The sequence below is a fragment of the Vanessa atalanta genome, chromosome 8 (genome assembly GCF_905147765.1).
Source record: "Vanessa atalanta chromosome 8, ilVanAtal1.2, whole genome shotgun sequence".
Taxonomy (NCBI): domain Eukaryota; kingdom Metazoa; phylum Arthropoda; class Insecta; order Lepidoptera; family Nymphalidae; genus Vanessa; species Vanessa atalanta.
Genome location: NC_061878.1, coordinates 10,952,461 through 10,975,450, shown reverse-complemented (window position 1 = coordinate 10,975,450; position 22,990 = coordinate 10,952,461). Strand labels below are relative to the sequence as shown.

Genomic DNA, 22,990 nt, shown 5'->3' with positions numbered 1-22,990 from the left:
GTACTGGAGTCATAAAACGATGCGTTGTTCATTACTGTTTTCATCAGTGTCTCATACCTGTCATTTTTCGAATTTTATGATAATAATGTGTGAGACGTACTCCATCATGACCGATACAACGAAGTTCTCTTGTACGCCGTCCCGGCCCACATGTTATGTGGGGCTGAGTGAGCACACAGGGCCCCCATGGTAAAGCTTTCCATGCCGCGCATCGAGGTGTGGTACAAGTACGTTTCTCTTCTAGAGGTGGACATGGCGCTCCGCCCCCTGACGCTGCTGCCGTTACACGACGTCGACGGACGCTATAACCTGTTAAAGAGGAAGACTTGTTTTATAAATATATGGAATCTGAAATTATTTATTCTGATGGATGATTAGTTTTTATAGTTTTTACTATTATTGAGATGCCACTTTTGGGCTAAGGGCTTCCCTCTCTTCGAGGAAAAGTTTAAGAGCTTACTCCACCACACTACTCCAATAAGGGGTTGGTAGTTACACAAATGATAAAATTCACCACATTTAAAGGACAACTAAACTGTACCTGTTGTGGTAAGTTGCTGAACGGGGAATAACGGACAACCATCGGTTGGTTGACAAGCTCCCCACTCACTCCACTCCCCTACTTCGCAGTCTCGTGGGCAAGGTACCTAATACAAATATTTAATTAACTACTAGATCCCCGAGGTAAAATCCGCATTGTTGATCTAGTCATTCATACCTCACAAGGTTGAACAAGAGTGGGCATCTGCGCATGCGCACATTGCACGGGATGCAGCGCCCGTCCATCAGCGCGTACACACGTTGCCTCACGCCTTTGCACGCCACCGCCACAACTCGCCTCGCTATCTTTATCGTTCTCGTCCGTTTCGTCATCGTCCTCGTCGTAGATGGCGTCGTTGTCGTCGGCATCGTCATCATCGTCGTCTGCTAAATAAAATTTTATTTGTGATTCATTATTTTATATATTATTTAAGTATATTTAATTTTAATTAAAATTATCAATTTAATAAAAAAGGGAGTAAACTATTATATGTAACTATATATTTACCACATGATATTTGAAACACTTACAGGGTGCTAAAGCTGTCGGTTGTTCAATAGCAACGCGGCAGGAGCCCCAGGGTCCAGGAGTCCAATGTGCACTTGCTTCTAGCACAGCAGGACGTACCTCTTCAACCACCTCACATTCTTTACCACCGCCTAATTATAATATAGAAATATAATACAGATTGTTACTCATATAAGATGTTCAGGAATAAATAGTTCTACTCTTGTAGAACTATAGTAACGCGTTTGGAATATTTCTGAATAATACCTCTAATCTGAATATAATATATATAATCTGAATGAAGTTACAAGAAGAAGAAGACGATTTTATTTAAAAATAGACAAACGTAATATTAAAAAAAAAACCTTGTGGCAGTCTACGTAGTCGCCGAGTCCGCACAAGAGCCCCATCGGATCGTGGACGCCACGGCAACCATTCTGCTAGAGTACAGTCTTCATGCATCACACAAACTCGCGTTGTTCCGATATTTGCAATAGCAATGCCGCAATATCTGAAAATAATGTCGCGTTAGAAATTAAAATATAATTAACACATTTCCTGACTTAGCACCCTTGCTACGTCTATTATATTTCTATCTATGAGATAGAATTTTATTAAAGTATTACTCGGTAAAAATGTTCTTTACTAATACGTCTTACCGTTTTCCTACATATATTTTTTCGGCACTCCGAAACGAGGGGGTAGATTTGAGGTAAAACGTAAAAGGTAGCGCGTAAAACCGTTGGATCTACACCAACGGTTTTACGCGCTTGCTGAGATACTAGGATGTATATATTGTCAACTTGCAAACATCGAGTTGTTACGTTGAATTTCCACAAATTGTAACTAAATGTGTTGCACTTAAAATGAGCTTAAAGTTGTCGTGTCAGTTCTAGGGAGAATTTACATTATATGTCGAGCGTAGCTTTTCGTAGAACTGACAAAATGCATTTATAACATGAACTAAAAGCGATTGTAAACCTATTTGTATAAAGTATATCCCTATTTCAAATATAAATCAACTGTGAAGAGTGGCGTTGATTATTATATTCCTTTCGCTTCCTAATATTCGAACTGATGAGCAAACTTACGATTTTTAACAGATACTCAATTGTCACTAAATACAAAATGTCCATGTTAATGAAACATTGTTTGAAATAGTGCCATTAAAATGGAAAGAAGAGGCAATCGATCAATATACCCGCGGCAATGCCCCAGTTTAAAAAAGATGTGTCGTAAAAATGCTAGTCGCGAACGTGCTGATCTACTTAGCTCGAGTTTCAAGATGAATATTAAGATGCCATTTCGTTGGTAACAGCCCGCTATAGATACGCTGTAAGGTTATAATCGGAATCGATTATAGTAAACGCAACTCATGTAAAAAACGTGCGTTAGAGCATTTTGAGTGAGGTTCTTAGCTTTAATATTATACCGTTATTTATTGGAATATTTGGAATCAAAACATTTAAATCAATCAATATATTTGTCTAGCAGCTGAGCTAAGAGAAATAATTTTCTACACTAACACTATTCCTTTAAAACTTTTAACATATAAATATTCTATTAAATGATATTAATCATGCATTTTATTCTGGAGTCTTTTCAATGTTAGCATACTTTTCGTTTGCTTAATCGGGTTTCATTATGGTCTGATTGTAGATTTATTTTCTTTGGTGGGATATCCACTTAAAACTTCGGTTTGTCTATAAGTTTCAGCGCTGAATAGCAAAGTTTGATCGTTTCTCAACTTATATTAAAGTAATAAAATTCCGATGAATTTTCCTATATGTGAGCTGTATAAAGTTTTCCGTATATATTCGTATTTTTTAAGCATTAGTTTTTATCTTTTCTCAACTGAATGCAAAGTTTTAGAAAACTGTATTAAAAATATTAAAATCCATAAAATATTTTCTTATTTCAATATTTTATGTATAAATTATTATTATGCTAAAATGCTACTATAAATATTTCGCAATTAAAATATACTTACAAGGGCTCTACAAACTGTCCGTCCTTTCTGCGGCACTGGACTTGCCTCCTCTGTAAGCCCAGACGCGGCGTATGTACTAAGGAATCAGCTTCTGGTCGGCTGTTATACCTGTAAGTATAGCACAATTTTATTAAATTGTCTGAAGAGTTAAAATTGCTTAGCAGATAGTATATACAAAATTAAAGAAAGATTCAATTGAAGAAAATATTAATTATACATACACTTTGATGGAACTTTACTTCATCGGTTCAGCAATTTTTAGTATAATATCGGAACAATTGAAGTCGTAAATAACATTAAAATGTAATTAACTTAATATATTATCATTACTTATAAAATTGTTTGTCCCGGCTAACTATCACTGCACAGTCAAAACTATTGACTTTAGAAACTTCAAATTTGGAACAAAGGTTTAATTATAAGGATACCTATCAACGAAAATTTTCAATTTCAAGGGCAGGAAGTGGGTGTGGTTACTTAGTATGAAAGTCTTTGTTCTTTGTAGATAGAAGGATGTAAATCTGAATCCTTATTTTACCCGCATGAAAAAGCGATTAAGCTTATTAGTAAACTGTCATTACTTCATAGTAATGTGAAATATTTTACGTCTTAATGGTTTTAGCGAGGTCCCCATCCCCCTTGGAGCACTCGGTCCAGCGGCCGACGTAAACCGTGTAGTCGCCATCATTTATCACCGGTTCTGAAAAAAGTAAACCTCGCTTAATAATTTATTTCCCTACGTGAATGGAATTTCAACGTCCATAAATTAAACATGAATTGTTGTCTGTAATTTCATAACAAAATACAAGTAAAAATGTTTAACATATTGTATTTGTAAAAAAATGTTATGATTTTCTATTAAACAAATGTGATTAGAGGAGTCAAGCAGCTGTCAGCAGTGCTATTCTGTAATTCTTAAGAAATGACATTGATGTTATATTACTTTTTGCTATTAAATGATATGGTTTTATCGGTAAATTTAAAGATTATCCTTTCAATTTAGCTCTACAGAAGGAGCGTACTATAGCCCATATACATTTATATTTTTCTTTAGGTTACCAATTAATTAATATTTCGATATATTTTGGTATGTAAAAATATTTTATTATTTCTGTTGTTTGTTAATATATTGTCATACAAATGAGATAATATGTTAAAAAGAGTATTGTTAAAGGGCAAGTAGTCTATATGTAGACAATATAAAGTTCAAATTAATACATACGGATCTTATATTGATGTAAAATACATATATTGTCGTGCCCAACACAAGCCCAGTCTATTCATGCAAGAAAGAATATATTAAATTAAATCTTAAATCTAAGATAAACAAATCTTAGATTTAAGTATCACATGCGATTTTCTAAAATGTTAAAGATATTTGTACTGTTTGTATTGTGTCAAATCATTGTATAGATACAAGGAGGAAAAATATAGTAATAACACCTAGTTTCCGCCATCCGCAAATTTAATTCATCCTTCTTGGAGCGCGACATTTCTATTTATAATAGGATTCCTCATTTATTTTTAACTTGGGCTATTAAAAAATGTAAGGCTCATGTCAAAAAAATATTGACATGTAAGGCATATTACTCAATGTAAGACTATATAAATGATCAAAAGCGTGGACATAGTAATCATTGATTTCTAGGCTGTATATATGTAAATTTAATTGTACTTTATTGCTGTATTCTGTAATTAAATTGGTGGAAAAGAGTAACTACTAATAGATTATACCGAGTAGAATCGAGAAGAAAGAATCGGCAAGAAACTCTTGCCGATTCTTCTCGGTATAATCTATTTTCCGAACTGGTGGCAGCTTCACATTTCATTCAATGCTGTGTGACATAACGATTCAAAAGTGCTTTTATGAGCATGAATAAAGAATGTTTTTGATTGTTTTGATTTGATCTGTTCTTGTTTAATTAGTCTTTATTTATAATACAACACTTTTGCATTTATAACCACTTTAATTTTACTTCCAAAGTTTCTATAACAGCTTCGTCGACGTTCAAAAAGCATTTTTTTTCGAAAATCCATAATGAATATCATAGATTATTCAAGCTCACGACCAATGATATCGCGTCAATTCGCTGTCAAATTATGTTTATTTGGCTTATGTCCTCTTGTGGTTAGAATAGACTATAATGTTTATTTATAGAGGTAGGAATTTAAATTATTGGCCTTGCAAATAGCCGTTGCTACTATTCATAAAAAATAACATGCCACATTATTATTTTTTAAGGGTAATAAAATGGTCTGATGTTGTCAGAATTGTAAAATGAGAGTATTTTAATTTAAATAATGGAGATTGAAATGAAAAATGTTCAAACGATGCGAACTTAACTTTATTGACTTGGAAACTCTAAGTCGTTGTCACCCTTAATGTAAATATGACTGGCTTTAGAAAAGCCGCGGGGCGTCATCCAAGATGGTTGTAATAGAATCTATATTCTTCTACATATTGGCAAATTAGTATTATATTTACTAATATACTTATACTTTCATTTGTCCGGAAACATTTGGTAATTAATAGCGCTCCAGTTTTATTACGTGATTAAATTTTTATATTTAATGATTTCCGTCATCATCTACATTCGCTTGTTCTTATTTAATTTGTTTAGGCTACCAATCTCCTTTGTCAAAGCTTTTGTTACCTGCTTACGGTTTGTTTAGGCGCTTACGCGTGATCGATGTTTATTAATTAATTAATTAAATACATATAATTTTCAAGAATATATCTAAAGTATTTATGTATTATTAATCATTTTCGAATACATATAAATATGAAATATTACATAATAACTTATTTATAGTGAACAGTCAAATAACCGAACATACATGAATATCTAAGATAGCATTTTTTACTGAATAAATAAATAATTATTTTTTGAGCAATTCTCTCGATAGCTGTCGAAAGAAATGTTTATTATCGAGAGACTTTGCCAAATAATGTTTCCATTTTATTACAGTTTTATGAAAGATATCGAGTAAAAATAGTTGCTTGAAAGTGGATATGGTTTCGTAGACATTTTCTGAATTGGTAAATTTTTTTTATTGTGGACGAACTACAAAAGATTCGATATGGTACAACAACAAATGTCAACGTAAAACCCTACATACATTTATGGCTACTTATGTTTTGCGTTTGGCTAGCTTAACTTATCTATAAACATGAGGAATCGTGTTGGTAAAATAATATTAAAAAAAAAACAAAGTATCAAGTCATATTTCCAAGTATAAAGTTTTACGGTTTTTGCGTAAGAAAAAATAAATCTCAATTTGTATGAAATTTATAAATGACTAGGTGTTCCTCGTCTTCGCTCGCATTTTAGGTGTTGGTATTTAGATGTTAGGCATAAAAAGTAGCCCTTGGAGAACAAGCTAATTCATATCAAATTTCATCTTATTCGGTTCAGTGGTTTGCAAGTGAAAGAGCAACAGATAGACAGAGTTACATTTGCAAATATAATATTATTATTGATTTTCACCTGAACAAAATTATATTTTTAGCTTAGTGCAAACAGAAGATGGTTATCAAAATGCTTCATATTCATTTTAAGAAAAAAAAATGAAACCGTTCTCTGTCTCATTAGAGCAGCGTGTTTACAAAGGTCTAAACATAATTAACTAAAATATATACATAAATATATGTATATCCGACCGACGTATTTTGTTTAGTTTAGGTGTCAGGTATATATTCAATCAAATTTATTATTTTTGTTTAAAAATATTTTATAAAATGTTATAAAATAAATTCTGTGATAAATGGAACGTCTCTTATACTTATGTATAATATTCGTATGTAAGATTATGTTTTAAAATTAGACTAGACAATTTAGCATTTGGAATCATTCCAGTAAAGCGAAGGTATAGCTCTTGCCAGAGATACGATGTATTGCTTCGGTACGGTAAAGGTTTATGTAATGTATTTTTAATAATTTATATTTTAAGAAAATATGATATTACCATTTTCAAAGGTATACATAAATCAGTAAACGTTTTTATAATGCATATTTCAACAGAGAAAATAAATTAACTTATAATAACAATGTTATATCATTATCACTATTTCGCTGATATGATGTTTAGTCCAAAGTTTTTACTTAAATAAAGATTACTTAAGATTACTGAAAGAAATTAATTTAATTTAAGTTAGTCTTTATATATTAATTTTATTAAAAAGAGTTCTTATGCTCGTATTTACAATATATGTTGTCTAGAACAATTTTATTTTTCAAATATAATCAAACCAAAGGATAATTTAAATATGTGTGGCAGTTTAGTCTTCGTTCGAAAATAATAATTTCTTTACGATTATTTTAAATAAGGCAAGTCTCTAAAACATACCTATAACATGTTATGTAGCTTAGTTCGTTCTGAAACTATAATAAATAGCGCGAAAGAAAATATCAATCGTATTACTAGTTTTCGTGTCAATATGGAATATTAAAAATGATAAGTGTCTGTAAAAATAGATGTTATTAAGAACTTAAGACAACTATTCAATATGGATACATATATATACGTATTTTTAAATATTTATAGTACAAACTATTTTTTTAAATTATTAATATTTTATTGTAACTCTGAAAGTTAAATATCATACTTTATTTGATATTGTCGTATTTATTGTTAAATGTATGCATAATGTTTGAGGCCTTACTTATCGGTTAGTTGCTACACAAATAGACCGCCTTGGAGCGTAACGCAATTAAGTTGGTGCCCCTAAACTAATTAGCCCCTCAAATGTGCCCCTAGTTCAACAACAGAATATCTTCTAAGTAATTTTCTGAAAATACACTTTAACTAGAAAATACTCTCAAGCAAAGTATTATTTTATGTAATACATACATACTGTATTACATGCTCTTCTTAACATAAAATGAATATAGTAAGTAAAAAGAGGATTTTATATTTTTATACAAATCCCTTCCAATCATTTTTTATTCATAATTATTTTTTTATCAAAGCAAATCTGCATCAAAGTCTTATGAAATTAACGAATCGTTTGTGGAGTTCCTTTAGAGGTTTAATTTAATTAATGCGGTGTCGTCGATAACTTACTTTATTGAAAGATATTTTTACAGCACTTTTAATAGGGGAAGTTTTTCATATTATTATCTGAAGTAAGGCTTTCTTACAAAGTTAAAAGATTTTTATGATCTTATCTCATATATAAAAATGGCCGTATATCTGTTTGTGATTAATGGACTTTGACGACGTTTGTCTAATCTGTGTATTTTTTCCAAGAGGTTTCAAACCATTCTATATGATTTGTTTTAACCTGTGAATTGACAGTGCTGCAGCAAATCAACTACTATATCATTCGTTGGATCGCCACGATTTTTAAAATGTAAGGGTCGCTGACATTTGGTTAAATTAGCCATCCTTTTAAACGCCTAGCCTCTTTACTTTACGCAGCCCCTCAACCAGTGTCTTGAATGACATCATCCAAATTATTTTCCGTTCATAGAATAGGGACGTTCGGAAAATAAGGTTCTTTATCAAGTATTTTGGAACTCGACGACCTTTAGACACTAAGATATGTTTAGTAAAGTGGCGAGGCGTTTAATTGAATGGTTAATATAATTAATTGGCTGCAATATATTTATACACAGCCAGGGCAGCGTTTGGGTTTTGCTGCGTACTTTTGTACGCAATATAAAAAAAAAATACCTACGTACTAATAATTTTTGTTATATGAGTAAGCATTTGAGCGTCGATTTTTTGGTATGTTTTACGTAATGTATACTAAAAACTGTGCGCATAAACATTATTTAATGAGGTAAATCTGTGTTTTTAAATTACATTTTACATGTGCACGCCTGTGTGTATTTTGTTCTGCTTCTATCTCGTTGCTGTTGTGGTTTTGGTCTCGTGGTGTGATCGATCTTTTTCCGTGTCTTTAGCGATAATCCTTGACATCATCAAAGCCCTAATGTTAAAAGCGTTGATGATTATACCTTCACCACTAAATTCTCTTTTTAGTTTTAGTTACAGATCAAAACCAGCATTGGTTTTTACCTATCCGAAAAAAATTTTAAGCGTTGATTTCTAGATCAATACTAAAATAAATATGCTTGAACAATTTAATAGTTTCGGAGGTCCCGAGATGAGTGAATTACTGTTTCTTACTTACATTGAATAAATTTTAAGCCTTAATATTATGTAGGTTTCATATTACTATTATATTCTATTCCGGTACGAATCACCAGGGTCTCATGAGCTGCAATATATTACACGCATTTGTTTGCGGTGTTTGTAATATAAGTGACGGAGCTGCGGAATCGCTCTGACGTAACAAATAGTCGTCTCTACACGTATATTACTTATGTTACATATAACTACACACCAGGGTGCTTATATGTCTTTGTTCCTAGTACAAATCTACATATTCATAGATCGTTTATCACGATTATATCATGATTATCAGTGTCTTAATCAGCAGGATCTTGAGGACGATTTGGACGAAAATGTTTTGTGCCTATTAAAACATAAAAATATATAAATATTGTTCAAGCCTTGGTAGTATATTCAGACAACAATTTGTTTTGCTTAGAATATTTCGTGTCTAATTTACGTTTACAATTTTTATTGAAACACATATTATATTGACCTCTAAAACAGTTATATAATAATCTTATCTGATATTTTAAAACATGGTCGGGTAAAAATTGATTAAATATATTTCGAGAAAATCTCAACGATTGCCCTTAGCCTTCTGCGAAGGGCAGATAACGATCGCTTTAAGTAAAAATTAGTAACGTGTCCAAATTGGATGTTTCCACAAAATATATTTTTATTTATTCTGAGATGTTATTCATATTTTAAGAACTTTTATGTTAAATGCGCTATCATTCTACTCATTATGCTACCAACACATAAATGATTAAGTTTTACCGTGAATTGTCTAGATATACTAAATTATATTGTAGATATACATATATGTTTGAAATTACATATATTTAAAAGTTACAGCGTGTTGCGTGCAGCACATTTAGAGACAGAATATTAAAAAAAAAGTTTTTATTGATATTACATTAATTATATTTTTTAAAACGGTAAAAAACCGTTTCATTTATGTTTTCATTATTATATAACAGACTACAAACACCACGGCTTAATTGAAAAATAAAGTTATTGTTCAATTCGCAGATTTTACTATAACTCATTAATTCTGTATTAAGCAACTTTAGTGATATTAACTTTTTGGTGGGAGGCACCCGACATGACGGTTGAGTTGCAAGCGCGAGATATGCGCGCGGTACTAGACAGTATTTGGACATTGCAGCGTGACTATATTATTATTTGATATTTATTTCTAAAATAAAAATAGCCTAAGTTACTCCTTATTACATCAGCTATTTGCCAGTGAAAGTCCCGTCAAAATCGGTCAAGCAAATCCTGAGACAAAAATGACAGACAAAAATTTTAAAAAATGTTATTTTGGTATATGTACTGTGTATATAAAAATGTATTTAGGAAAAAGCGGTTATTTTAATATTACAAACAGACACTCCAATTTTACTATATGTAATGGATATTTAAAAATGAAAATAATAACTGTCACGCTTCCTTATTTTATCTATGGTATAAATTTAAAAAGTTTTCCTTTTCCAACTTCTCTGTGAATTGCATATCGCGTGACATTCAAGTAGTAAAATTTACATATTAATGACTTCGTGCATATTGTTGGAGTGCTGAGAATGAGTAGGCACAATTTGTATTGATATAATTGTTCTTATCTAAGTGCATACAACTAGGGACTTGTATTTAATGCTTATATACATATTAAAGAACTATGAACTATTGCAATTTTCAAAACTATGTATAAAAAGGATATATTAAAAGGATATATAAGTATTTATAAAAAGGATTTTTCGATATACTTAAGCAAAGTGTGTAAAAGGATAGATTAGGGCCCGAGATGTCATGTGGCTAAATCCGTTCGGATCGTAATATATTAACCGATGCGTGTAAAACGCTGCGAGGGAATCATGTTATTTTATATCAAATTATGTGCAGAAATGTTTTATAACATTGGCTGGCGGACGAGCAAATAGGCTAAATAGGTGAATTTTTGTAAGCGGTCACCACTACCACTAAAAACATCAAAAATTTAAGCATAGCTTTCATTGCCGATGCGCCACCAAGCCTGCGAACTATGATGTTGAATGTCTCTAGTTACTGCCTCATTAACCTTTCAAATCAGAACACAACAGTACTATATGTTGTTGCTTGGCGGATGAATATATGGTGCGTACCCCCAAGCACCAATCTACCAACAACCAACCACCAATTATTTGACCATATGTCGGCCCAAACATTGTTATATTTCAATAATAGATGTTCCAATCATATTGCAACATTATAAGATTTTCCATTCCGCAGCACATCGTGTCATTGTATACCTACTTCATTGTGATTCAGTGAGTTGATCCGTTTGAATCGAGTGCCTCATTGCAATGAACCGAGTAAACACAGGATTTAATAAAGATGCTGAGAATGTTCGTTGATATATGACATGTAGGAGACGATAACACGAGGAATAATAGACGCATAAATTGAACAAGCTTTACCAAACAATATTATTATATTTCATCGTCGTTCTAATCTTAGTATTTTCTTTTAGAAAGCATTTTATTTTGAAGCGTTCTTGGAATGTTTTATTATTTATTTAGCTTTATTATTATTATGGTTTAGTCTCTTTTTTTTCAAAGGGTTTGTTTTTACCATCACGTTACTCCAGTCTGGTTTGGTGGATACGCATGTAGTAAAGATTTATCCGATACATGTTTTTGTTTATTCATTAAATATTTTAAAGTGATTGAGTACATGGAAAATCATTAGTGCTTGCTGGAACCTGAAAACAATGGCCAATTTACTATAGGCAAACAAATAAAGATATATGTGTTTTTGTTTATCTTATATTAACTTTCTTAGCTTGCTCTGAAGCTCTTTGGACCCGTCCGTTTTTAATAAATGTTTCTTTTTAACGAAACCCATTGGAAAATGATATCTATCTTTGACGACCTCCGTGGTCGAGTAGTGTGTACACCAACCGGTGTACACACTACTCGACCATGGATACGTGGTCACTTCATGGGTACGTCACTCCGAGGTCCCGGGTTCGATTCCCGACCGAGTCGATGTAGAAAAAGTCTTGGGTCTGGGTGTTTGTGGTACCGTCGTTACTTCTGATTTCCATAACACAAGTGCTTTAGCTACTTACATTGGGATCAGAGTAATGTATGTGATGTTGTCCAATATTTATTTATTTATTTATTTGTCTATCTTATCCACATATATCTTTAATTACTTACATATTAACTCTAAACTTATATAAATAAATTTACAGCATATTATTGCCTTTTTATGATTTCATATAATTTTATTCGAATGTGATGATTTAATGTACTTTAAACGCTACAGCACGTAACAAGATATCCTATACAACGTCGAATCGATCGGCGTTACTTAACATATTTATGTGGAGCAGTGAGCCGATGTGATTGAACGAAAGCCTTATTGAAGTAAGCCGTATAAAAATGGCGCGTTTAATGAAGATTTGATGGAACAAGCTATATTATGTCACTAGATATGTAAATTTACATACCCCTTTTTTTATATGGATGTATATAAATAGCTCTTTGGTATATGTCTATTATTGTCCTATTGTCTTAATAAAAGAAAAAAAAACTAACTTATTATAAAAAAAAAATTTAAATTATTAAAGCGAAAATCGAAAATTCAATCAATAAGTTTTTAGTTATTAATTACACGATATATGTATATATAAAAGAAAAGCGACAATCGATTCGAGATGTTATTTTAATCTCGAATATTTTTATTATACTAATCTAATGCGAGCAGAAGTACATGCTTGTTTGATGGAATTGTTTCTTTTCTTCTTTGATTTTCAATAATCGAGCTATGCTTTTTATATTTTCCACGTATTAAAAAAAAAGACATCTGTGCTCGCCATTAATAAACAATATTTTGATTACGATTAATGATTTAGTCAAACAATGTTTTATATCTTTTAATTATTATAATTAAACGTTACGAAATATTATTAAACACGAGTAAATTGTTTGAATTGAACGCGTGCTTGATACGAGTAACTAAATGTATTGATCTGTGTAATGTGATATTGGGAAGGCTAGCTAAAATGTATTCCTAGCGTAATAAATGGACTGCTATACACACGGCATACACGGTATAGTGTGTATGTATTATGTACTTCTAAAATTGCGAATACATGCTTTGTTAATATCCATAAACAGTTAACCTTTTAAAATCCAATATAAATATGGTGCTCGGTTTATAAATGGTTTTTCATATATATATATTTTAGCATAGCATATTTTAGCATTTATTAGTAGGTACACGTTAGAAAATGAAAGAGAAATCTTATTTTATCTTAGATCTTTTTTGAATATTAAGCTTGCATTGAAACATAAAGACTGCGTTTTTGTTGTTTTATTATGAGTAAAAAAATCATCTCAATGTACCATATTCGTTTATCTTTTAGAATGGCAAAAATAAACAATAAATAAATTGAACATTTTTATCAGTTTAATAATTTATTTTACAGGTGTTTGATAAAATATAGACTTTTAGGTTGTTATATTTTTTACAGTCTGTTGTAAGTCTTATTTATTTGTTGCATCGATCGGATCTCTATCGGGATATTCAGAGCGGAACAATTGAGCGGTATCCATCAATGTTATTGCCATGTCGCTGTAAACCGTATGGAAATTGCGAATTTAATAAAAATACGACGACCCGGGTTTTTCGTTATAAGCTTAATATGTTTTTTCGATAAATACACGACCATACATACATATAATAATAACCTATATATTCCATCATTTATTTATTTTTATTTTCTTCATAAATAGGTAGGTAAACGGATAAATTCGTAAGTTTTCCCAAGACATAGGCATTGGTCCTGTAATAAATGTTAACCAAGTCGCAAATGCGCTACAAACCTCGAAAACTAAGATGTAATGTCCCCTGTACATATACTGGCTCACTTACCCTTCAGACCAAAACACAATAATACTTATTTAGTATTGCTATTTTGGGGTAAAATATCTGATGAGTGGGTAGTTCTTATCTAGTCGAGTTTTCAAAAAATCCTAGAACCAAGTCAAATAAGATCACCATGAATATAAGATAGAAATTTTAATTAGTTAACTTTATGAATTGCAAAACAGTATGTATTTTTAGAACGTGCCGAACCTTTGAATTTGAGTCGGTCTTTATTGGCGTTGTGATAGTAAAGTGACGATAGAGTTTCCTTTGATGACAGTGATGGACTGTTTCAACATCATTTGCATATAGGAAATCCGTGAGTAATTAAGCTTTAGAAACGTAGTACAAGGTTACACAACCTGTTTAGATTTACGGTAGCCAAATATGTAACTAACTATCTTAATATATACTAAGTTGAATTGCCAGTTTAAATCCGGGCTAATATATAATAAAAGTATGTGTTGGTAATTCATCTTGTGCTCGTCGGTAACCGAAATAACTCTGAGGAAATAAATCTCTGTGTTTGATGTACATCTGCCACATGTTAATCCACAAACCAGTTTTTACTAAAAAGGAGAGATCTTAGTCCAGCGATGGAAGAAGTTCATACATTCTGTTTTTTTTTTATTAAGTTACTCACAAATTTAACGTGTAACTTAAATTATTATACGAAACTGAATTAGATGACGTCATATTCTACTATTTCTAGATTAGTTACCACTAAGTCTAGCAGGACTTCTCGTAGAATCTATACTTGTTATGGCTCGTGCCACTTTTAAATCCTTACAAAGAGCCAACGCAAATAAAAAGAAATATTTTAGTTCAAAAGAACTAAACTAAAAAGTTGCTTTTAGTTTGTGAATGGAAATAATATGATTAAATCTTTATCGTTTAGATATAAATCATAGCTATCCTAGCACGGGTTCTCTTTAAAGTTAAAATCTTTGTATTAAACGTAAGATCGTCGTCTGATCGTTTTTTTTTTGTTGCCGGTCTGAGTCTCAAGGTGGCACTGCATTTGGCAGAGAGCCTGGGTTCATAATGTCTATAGACGGCAGACAGCACTTACAACGTAATTGTATGTTGGCTTGAGAACTTTTTACATTTACTTCAATATATTTTGCTAAAACTATTGAACTCGGCTTGGCTTTGCAGGTGAATACTGATCGTTACTGTTATTAAAATCTTCCTAGGAATAACATTTATTTCAGCAATTTAATAGTCATAAATTAAATTCAGTGATTTCGGTGATAAAAAAATATTTTACATTTTAGTTTAAATTTTTTAATTTACTTCGTGGTGGGGCAGCACATAACCTGTAGGTACCACCAATCACACATTATACCACCAAAGAGTAATATTTAGAATTTTGTGTTCTGGTTGAAGAATGATTGAGCCAATGTAACTACATGCATAAGTAACTTTATATCTTAGTTCCTAATATTGGTGGCACGTTGGCGATCTTAGGAAGGTTTAATAAATAAATAAATTAATAAATAAATGTTACTTAAAGCACCAATTTCTATGAGATAATGGTGACCATTTATCATCAAATGGCCCATTTGCCTGTACGCTTACGAATTTATTAAGATAAAAAAAATAGGAAGCGTTGAAGCAATACATACTTAACAATAGAGTGGAATTAAATATTAAGTAAGCTAGATAATGTTGCATCTTCAATGAAGTGACAGTAAGTACATAATAATTTCGGAGCCAGCCAGCAGGACCGATTACTGAGTGCCTTGTGCAGCGAACCGTGAGTATTGTTGGAGTTAATGAATATCTCGAGAGTAAAGTATTGATATTTTACAATGATAATATGTAGTTAAAAAATGTCAGTCGAAATATACATCTTTATGTGATTAATCAATGTATTTTATAGCATTCTCCCTTTTCTATGAAAATATACAATTTTTAATTCATAAAATTAGATCCATATTAAGCATATTATTAATTATGCAGAATTGAGTTCATTTTGAGATATAATTTTCGGAGTTATTTTAATATATTAATAATAAATCTTTAATTAAGTATGTGAAAATATTGCGTTCGTATTGATAACATTTTCTTTATTCACTTACAATCCCTTTTGAAGGGTCTTAAGAAGTTTTTAAGTCTTCGTACGAGCCTCATCAACAACATTGAGCAGCATCATTGATTTATTTTAAGTCTTTTATATTTATTGTACCTATACATTTATTGTATCTGTGTACAGAAAAATTTTATAAGCCATATATACATCATAATGTTATACTAACGATATATCTTATTTTAAGTTTACATTATAATTTCGATTTGGTACGTGTTTAAATTATTTATTTCTTTTATAAATGAGCTGGGAGAAATCTCTTCAAAGGATAAATATGCCTTTAATAAATAGTTCTCTTTTGTTTTTTAATGTTATATTTCAAGTAGGTATAACAAATAAAAACTTTTTGTTCATTAATGTAATTTCATTTTAAAAAAAGGGTATAACTTTGTCTAGCATTAAGCTAAGAGTAGAATGAGCGTCTCACAGTCCCCCCAAGGTGTCAAATACTTTACAAGTTGTCTGAGACGAGACTCGTTTTTGTTTACAAATTGGTTCAGTTTATAATCATTTAAATGTTTAATTTATTATATTTATCTAATATTAACATTAGTGAGATTCTTAAAAAGATATTTCTGACTACATTTATTTTCACATGTATTTAATTGACTCAATTTTAGCTTTAGATGTAGTTAAATTTTGTTTTGTCAAGTGTTTTTTTATTGTCAAATGTATTTTATCTAATTTTTAATTATATAATATATTTCATCAAAATCCTATTTCAAATAAATGCCTCAAATGTAATCTTCAAATAAAAATTTAACAATGTATGATACGATTGATGAGACCGTCGTGGAGATGTAAATAATCTTATATATACATGCATGCTAGTCTAGTCATTAAATCGGAACGCAAATAATATAAATAAAATACTTTTTTCAGTTTCAACCGAAAGACCGATTTTAAAATATTGTGTAAGGGGTTTTCTCCGCCATCTTGAAATAGACGTAGATTTTGCTTTTTTTTACGAGAAATCTTCTTTAAGTCGCTATACGAAAATGCCGATAATATACTTTTGAGTTTCTTTTTGACGCTTTATAATTCAGGCCATATTAATTATTCAGCTACCGTTGATAGTAGTCGAGACATCGAACGAGAAAGTAAAAACTCAAGGGATTGAAATACGCTTTTTGCCGTTTTCTTTATATGTGTAAGTGTTAATAATATTGTATATATACAGACATGTATGTAACCATAACATTGTAAATACCGTTAGATTGCAATCTACCTCGAATTTGAGGCGAAATATGAATTAAATACATTAAATTTATTAAAAAAAATATTACTTATACTTACATGCGTTTGTCACAGAAACATAAATACTTATAAAAACACATTAAGTATTCATGTTCATATTGCACAGGTTATGTCAAAGTTAAAAAGTCCTGTTTATTTATAATCTTGGAGCTAAAGATCCTTCGGGATGCTTTTAACATAGTAGGGATACTCACTTTGGCCTGTTTCACAATATATTTATAACAATATTATGTGTATTCACAGTAACATTGATGACTCTGATAGTGATAATCATTGTACACGAGTCGTAAGGATAAGCTTATACCGCCAAGCTTCCGACTCCGCAAAGTCGATAAATTCTTCTTGGGACAAGGTATCCGTTTCTATGATAAAATTTCGCAGATACTTTGCCGATTTATAAATTCAAATCATTTTTGAGAAATATAAGTAATAAAAAAAAGTATATTACATTAATTGTACGAGATTAAATAGATGATAAACAAGCATGGAGCTAATACATGCTGACTTATAGGCAGAATATATTATATATATATTTTTATTTAACTAACATTACTTTGTAATTTAAATGTTGTAAAATAGTATCTACTGAGTTTCTTATAATCTACATTCTGAACCGGTGGCAGCTACACTTAATATAGTTTTGTAAAATGACGATTTTGAGTAACAAATAAAAAAGTACTATTACAGATTAAATATAAATATGTAGTTTTCTACCAATCCTATTTGAAAACAAACGCAACCGTCAGGTCTTGAACGTTGAGATTGGCATTTGTATTAAATTCCCTTGCGGTCTGGTATAATGCAATCAGTCTCCATATTGTGTTCGTCCGGTGCTGCGGTTATATTAGATTTGGGGATTCTGTAGAAAACTTCTACCTTTACACTTTACTCGGTTAGAGTGGACTCCAGCATTCCTAAAATGTCTGATATACAAGTCACAGAACCAAGACTATATTCTGAACATAGCATAATAAAATTGTATGTATATAATTTTATTCTAACATAATTGTATATTATGTAGTGTTTGTATCTGCATGTATATGTGTACATATGTATGTACAGGGCGTTCTTTTTTTCCAAAATACGATATTTCCGAGATACGAAGACATAGCAATGCACTATGTACAAATTTAGTAATGGGAAGAAAGATTTATTCACTATCATACACAAAACAATTATAATTATTAAATAAAAGTCGAAACTATAATGATATATATATTTTTTTTTATGTCATAAACGTAGTCGTAATGAATAGTATCCGCCAATTAGATTTGGGTTGCCGAACAGCAGTGCTCAGTATTGTTGTGTTTCGGTTTGAAGGGTGAGTGAGCCAGTGTAACTACGGCCTTTGTGGCATGTGGTGTCTCTTGTAGACATAACATCTTATTTCACACGATCGGTGGCGCATCGGCGATGTAAGGAATGGTTAATATTTAGCATTAGCAGCCCGTAAATGTCCCACTGCTGGTATAAAGGCCTCCTCTCCCTTTGAGGAGAAGGTTTGGAGCATATTCCACCACGCTGCTCCAATGCGGGTTGGCGGAAGGTTAATATTTATTACAGCGCCATTGTCTATGGGCGATGGTGAACACTTACCATCAGGTGACCCATTTGCTCGTTCGCCAAAAAATATAAAAAAAAAAACAATACGGCAGTAGTAACCATTAAAAATACATGATATGACGAACTTTATTAAATATACGTACACTACCTTTTAACGGCTCACAACTTGTATTCGTAATAAAATATATATATACACTTCTATTGTTATATATATTTAAATATAACAAGATTTATTGCAGCATATATTTTAATATTCTTTTCACTTTTATATACATCATAAAAGCAAAAGAAATACATAAGAATTTCTATTCTTTTGTGCATAACAAGGACAAAGTATCAAGGATAAGTTGTAGTCACGGCTTTGTTTCAATGGAAGGCCAAATGTCTTTGAGCGAACTCGTAATATTTTATGCAAATGTGATTTGTGACCAATCCAGATAGAATCAGATAACGTTGTAATAAAAATAGATTGAGAGTAAAGAATGACCGAAGCGGTTAAAAGAATAATATCTGCACTTGGTTGATAATGTTATCAGTTCAGAGACAATCACCGGCGTAGAGACGATTTTCCAAGAATATTTTTTTTTAGAATTCAGAATATTCAGCTGATCTCTGCTGAAAAAACTAGTCGATCTCAAACGAAGCTCACTTGTTTGATTCGAGATTGTGTTGTGTTTATATAAATGTGTAATAAATGCTCGTAAAATTTGCAGTAATCATTGTTTTTATTTCTTTGTATTTCTTCATGAATTAATGTAATTATATCATTAATAAATGCGACACATTTTTATTTTTAAATCAAACGTTAATAGTAACTATAAATTCACAATTATAATATAGAATGAGGAGTCTGTTAGGATATTACAAAAAATATTTCAAAAATTTTTGTTTTATTCGTGCGCAATTTTGCAATCGATTTTAAGCATCAGTTTTTAGTATTTAGTTTAGATGGGTTTTGGTTTTTCCTTTTTTATAGTTATGCTAGAATATCGGTCCAGAAAATGGCACGATAGACCTTACAACCCATAGACATTGGCGCTGTAAGAAATTTTAAAAAAATCTTTAATCGCCAATTTATACATCCCATGTCATGTCCCTTGTGCCTGTAGTTATATTGGCGCACTCATCCATCAAAAAGAAGCACAACAATACTAAGTATTCCTGTTTGGCGGTAAAATATCTAATAAACTGGTGGTGGTTACCTACCCAGACGGGCTTGAACAAAGCCCTACCACCAAGTAAATATATAGAAAGAAAAAACACTTTAAAGTATCGCATGTATATTTTTTATAATACTGATGTAAAAGTATTATATATCTGTTTAGTGTTTGAAAATCAGATCATAAAGCTGTATATTGATAAAAAAATTACTATTTAAATTAACTGAATCAATTGTGCTTGAATGATTACTACTATTTTTGATTTGAGTATTATCACGAAATTACGTTCGTTTTAAATAAAATTAATGATTTTTTAAAATAAATAATACAGATAGCTTCGAAATATAGAGATTCTTTGTTTTTAGTTTGAACAGAAACATTAATAAAAGGTGTTAAGTATATTTAAAAGAGAAAAACAATTTTCTAGCGAAAATTACCTGTTATGTATGTTTTATTAAAGAACTTTTATAACATGTTTTTATGTATTTACATTGGTTTTTCCTTTTAAATCTTAATATTTTATTAGTGTTTCTGTGGATTGGTGTATTTCTGCACAACTCAGTCTATTTGAGAAAAGAAAGTAAGTTATTCCAGTAAGCAGAGGGTATGTGAAGTCGATGTCCCCGGGCGGTAAAATACATCTTCGAAGTTTATCCTGTCGACAATTCTGAATTTCAATCTCGTGAGATAAACCAACGACAGCTTTCAGTTAAATTGGAAAATTCAGATGAGGAAACATTAAATATGCAGTGCTATTCAAAAAAGTATTACTTTCATCGTAAAGTTTTGAAAGCAAATGATTTTTTGTAGCTTTCCTTTACTTGGCAAATACATACTTCACGAGATATATTGCTTTATTAAAAAAAAAAAAAACTATAGAAGTATCGTTATTTTATTAGTTCTATGTTTGAAAAGGAGACGACAATTTATGTAACAAGCTTACGTAAGCTAACATAAAATAGCCTGTGTTGAGCACACAGGTTATTAAAGCAAGGTTGATCAGTCTGTTCTCTAAAATATATTTTATTACTGCAGGTGTTATCTCTTGTCTAGAAGAAGTAAATGTTTGAGCCCTTATGTAATATAAATAAATAAATGCCTCTTATATAGCAATCATTTAAATGAATAGCATATTCTCTTTGCTATGGAATCTTATATATATATATAACTGCTGATGGTCAGTTAAAATGATCTTCGCGTTCTATATATAGTAATAATTATTTTGCTCATTATTACAAAGGTCCTGAATTCGAGACGAGAGTATTGTTTAAGCGATTTATTGTTAATTTGGTCGCTTTATTTATTCGTTAGTATTATTTTGACACGTATAATTTTTAAGGTTTTATCGAACATAAATCAAGACTAAATTCACGCGGTAATTAAACTTAGGGTAGTTACTCTTTGCATGTAATTGCTACATTAGCTTATTATAAAACATTGCGTATTTACTTTACATATATTTGGAGGTAGTTGTTTATTTATTTTATACATTATATATATTTAATTGTACACAACTAAAATAGTATACAGAATTTTTAGAGTTACGTAACCTGTAGTACAAGTCAAAGTCAAAGTCAAAGTCAAAGTCAAAAATCTTTATTCAATATAGAAGTGTTTGCACTTGCTTATTGATTGTCAAAAATCTACCACCGGTTCGGAATTTAGCACCTCGGACCTGAGAAGAACCGGCGAAAGAAACTCAGCGGGATATATTTTTTTTATTTTTTTTAACCATTTTCCATGTAGGTACAATGATAAGTATATTTTAGTTGTTTGAAACAGCCTGGAGGCGATCATTTCATTCCCAAGGTGTGCAGTCAACTAAAAAGTCATTAGTGTTGTAATATCCTTTAGCACACAAACGCTCTTTAACGACTCTTTTGAATTTTATAATTGAATAATTTTGAACGTTTTCTGGGATCCTGTTGTAAAAACGTATACATTGCCCCAAAAAAGAGTTACTAACCCTGTGTAATCGGGTACTTGGAGTAACAAGTTTATTCTTGTTCCTAGTGTTAATAGAATGTACGTCATAATTTCTGGGAAAATCATTTATGTTTTTGCGTACATACATAACATTATCAAAAACAAATTGAGAAGCGACAGTCATTATTTTAATTTCTTTAAATTTACCTCTTAACGAATATTTTGGGACCAGGTTATAAATTGCACGAATAGCCCTCTTCTGCAGTACAAAAATAGTATTAATGTCAGCTGCATTACCCCAGAGTAGGATGCCATACGACATTATACTATGGAAATAACTGAAGTACACAAGGCGTGCCGTATCCACATCAGTCAAAAGTCTAATTTTTTTTACCGCATAGGCTGCAGAGCTAAGTCTATTCGCCAATTTATTTATATGGGGGCCCCATTGGAGCTTAGAGTCTATTGTCATACCAAGGAACTCTGTTGATTCTAAAACATCTAATGCTTCCCCGTTTAAACGTACACTCGTTTTGACACATCTTACATTGGGAGTAGTGAATTTAATACATTTAGTCTTTTTACTATTTAACATTAAATTATTAACACTAAACCAATTTACTATTTCAGAGAGAGTATTGTTCACATCGTCATATATCGAAAGACGTCTTTTTATTTTAAAAATTAAAGAAGTATCATCAGCAAACAATACTATCTCGAGTTTATCACCTAGGAGATGTGGCAGGTCATTTATATAAACAAGGAAGAGAAATGGTCCTTCCCAAATCCTTGAGGGACCCCCACAGTAACTGGAGACCCGGGAGATCTCTTTCCATTTACATCAACCCTCTGAATGCGATTGCTCAGATACGAAATCAGAAGACTGAGTGCAGTGTCCCTAATTCCATAATGACGTA

The 22,990-nt window shown here is 31.2% G+C and overlaps 1 protein-coding gene across 2 annotated transcripts in view; it reads right to left on the bottom strand.

Annotated features, from left to right (window-relative positions):
- The window catches only part of LOC125065618 (thrombospondin type-1 domain-containing protein 7A-like), a 76,296-nt gene that overhangs the window by 9,719 nt on the left and 43,587 nt on the right, over window positions 1-22,990 (bottom strand). Inside the window, exons 3-9 of one of the 2 annotated variants that reach the window (XM_047673343.1) lie at window positions 3,645-3,738; window positions 3,039-3,146; window positions 1,414-1,559; window positions 1,072-1,200; window positions 719-927; window positions 542-647; window positions 101-309 (exon numbers count right to left, since the gene is read on the bottom strand). In XM_047673343.1, coding sequence (XP_047529299.1) covers window positions 101-309; window positions 542-647; window positions 719-927; window positions 1,072-1,200; window positions 1,414-1,559; window positions 3,039-3,146; window positions 3,645-3,738 — 1,001 coding nt within the window. The remainder of the gene's footprint in view (window positions 1-100; window positions 310-541; window positions 648-718; window positions 928-1,071; window positions 1,201-1,413; window positions 1,560-3,038; window positions 3,147-3,644; window positions 3,739-22,990) is intronic. The other variant, XM_047673344.1, reaches the window with a different exon arrangement.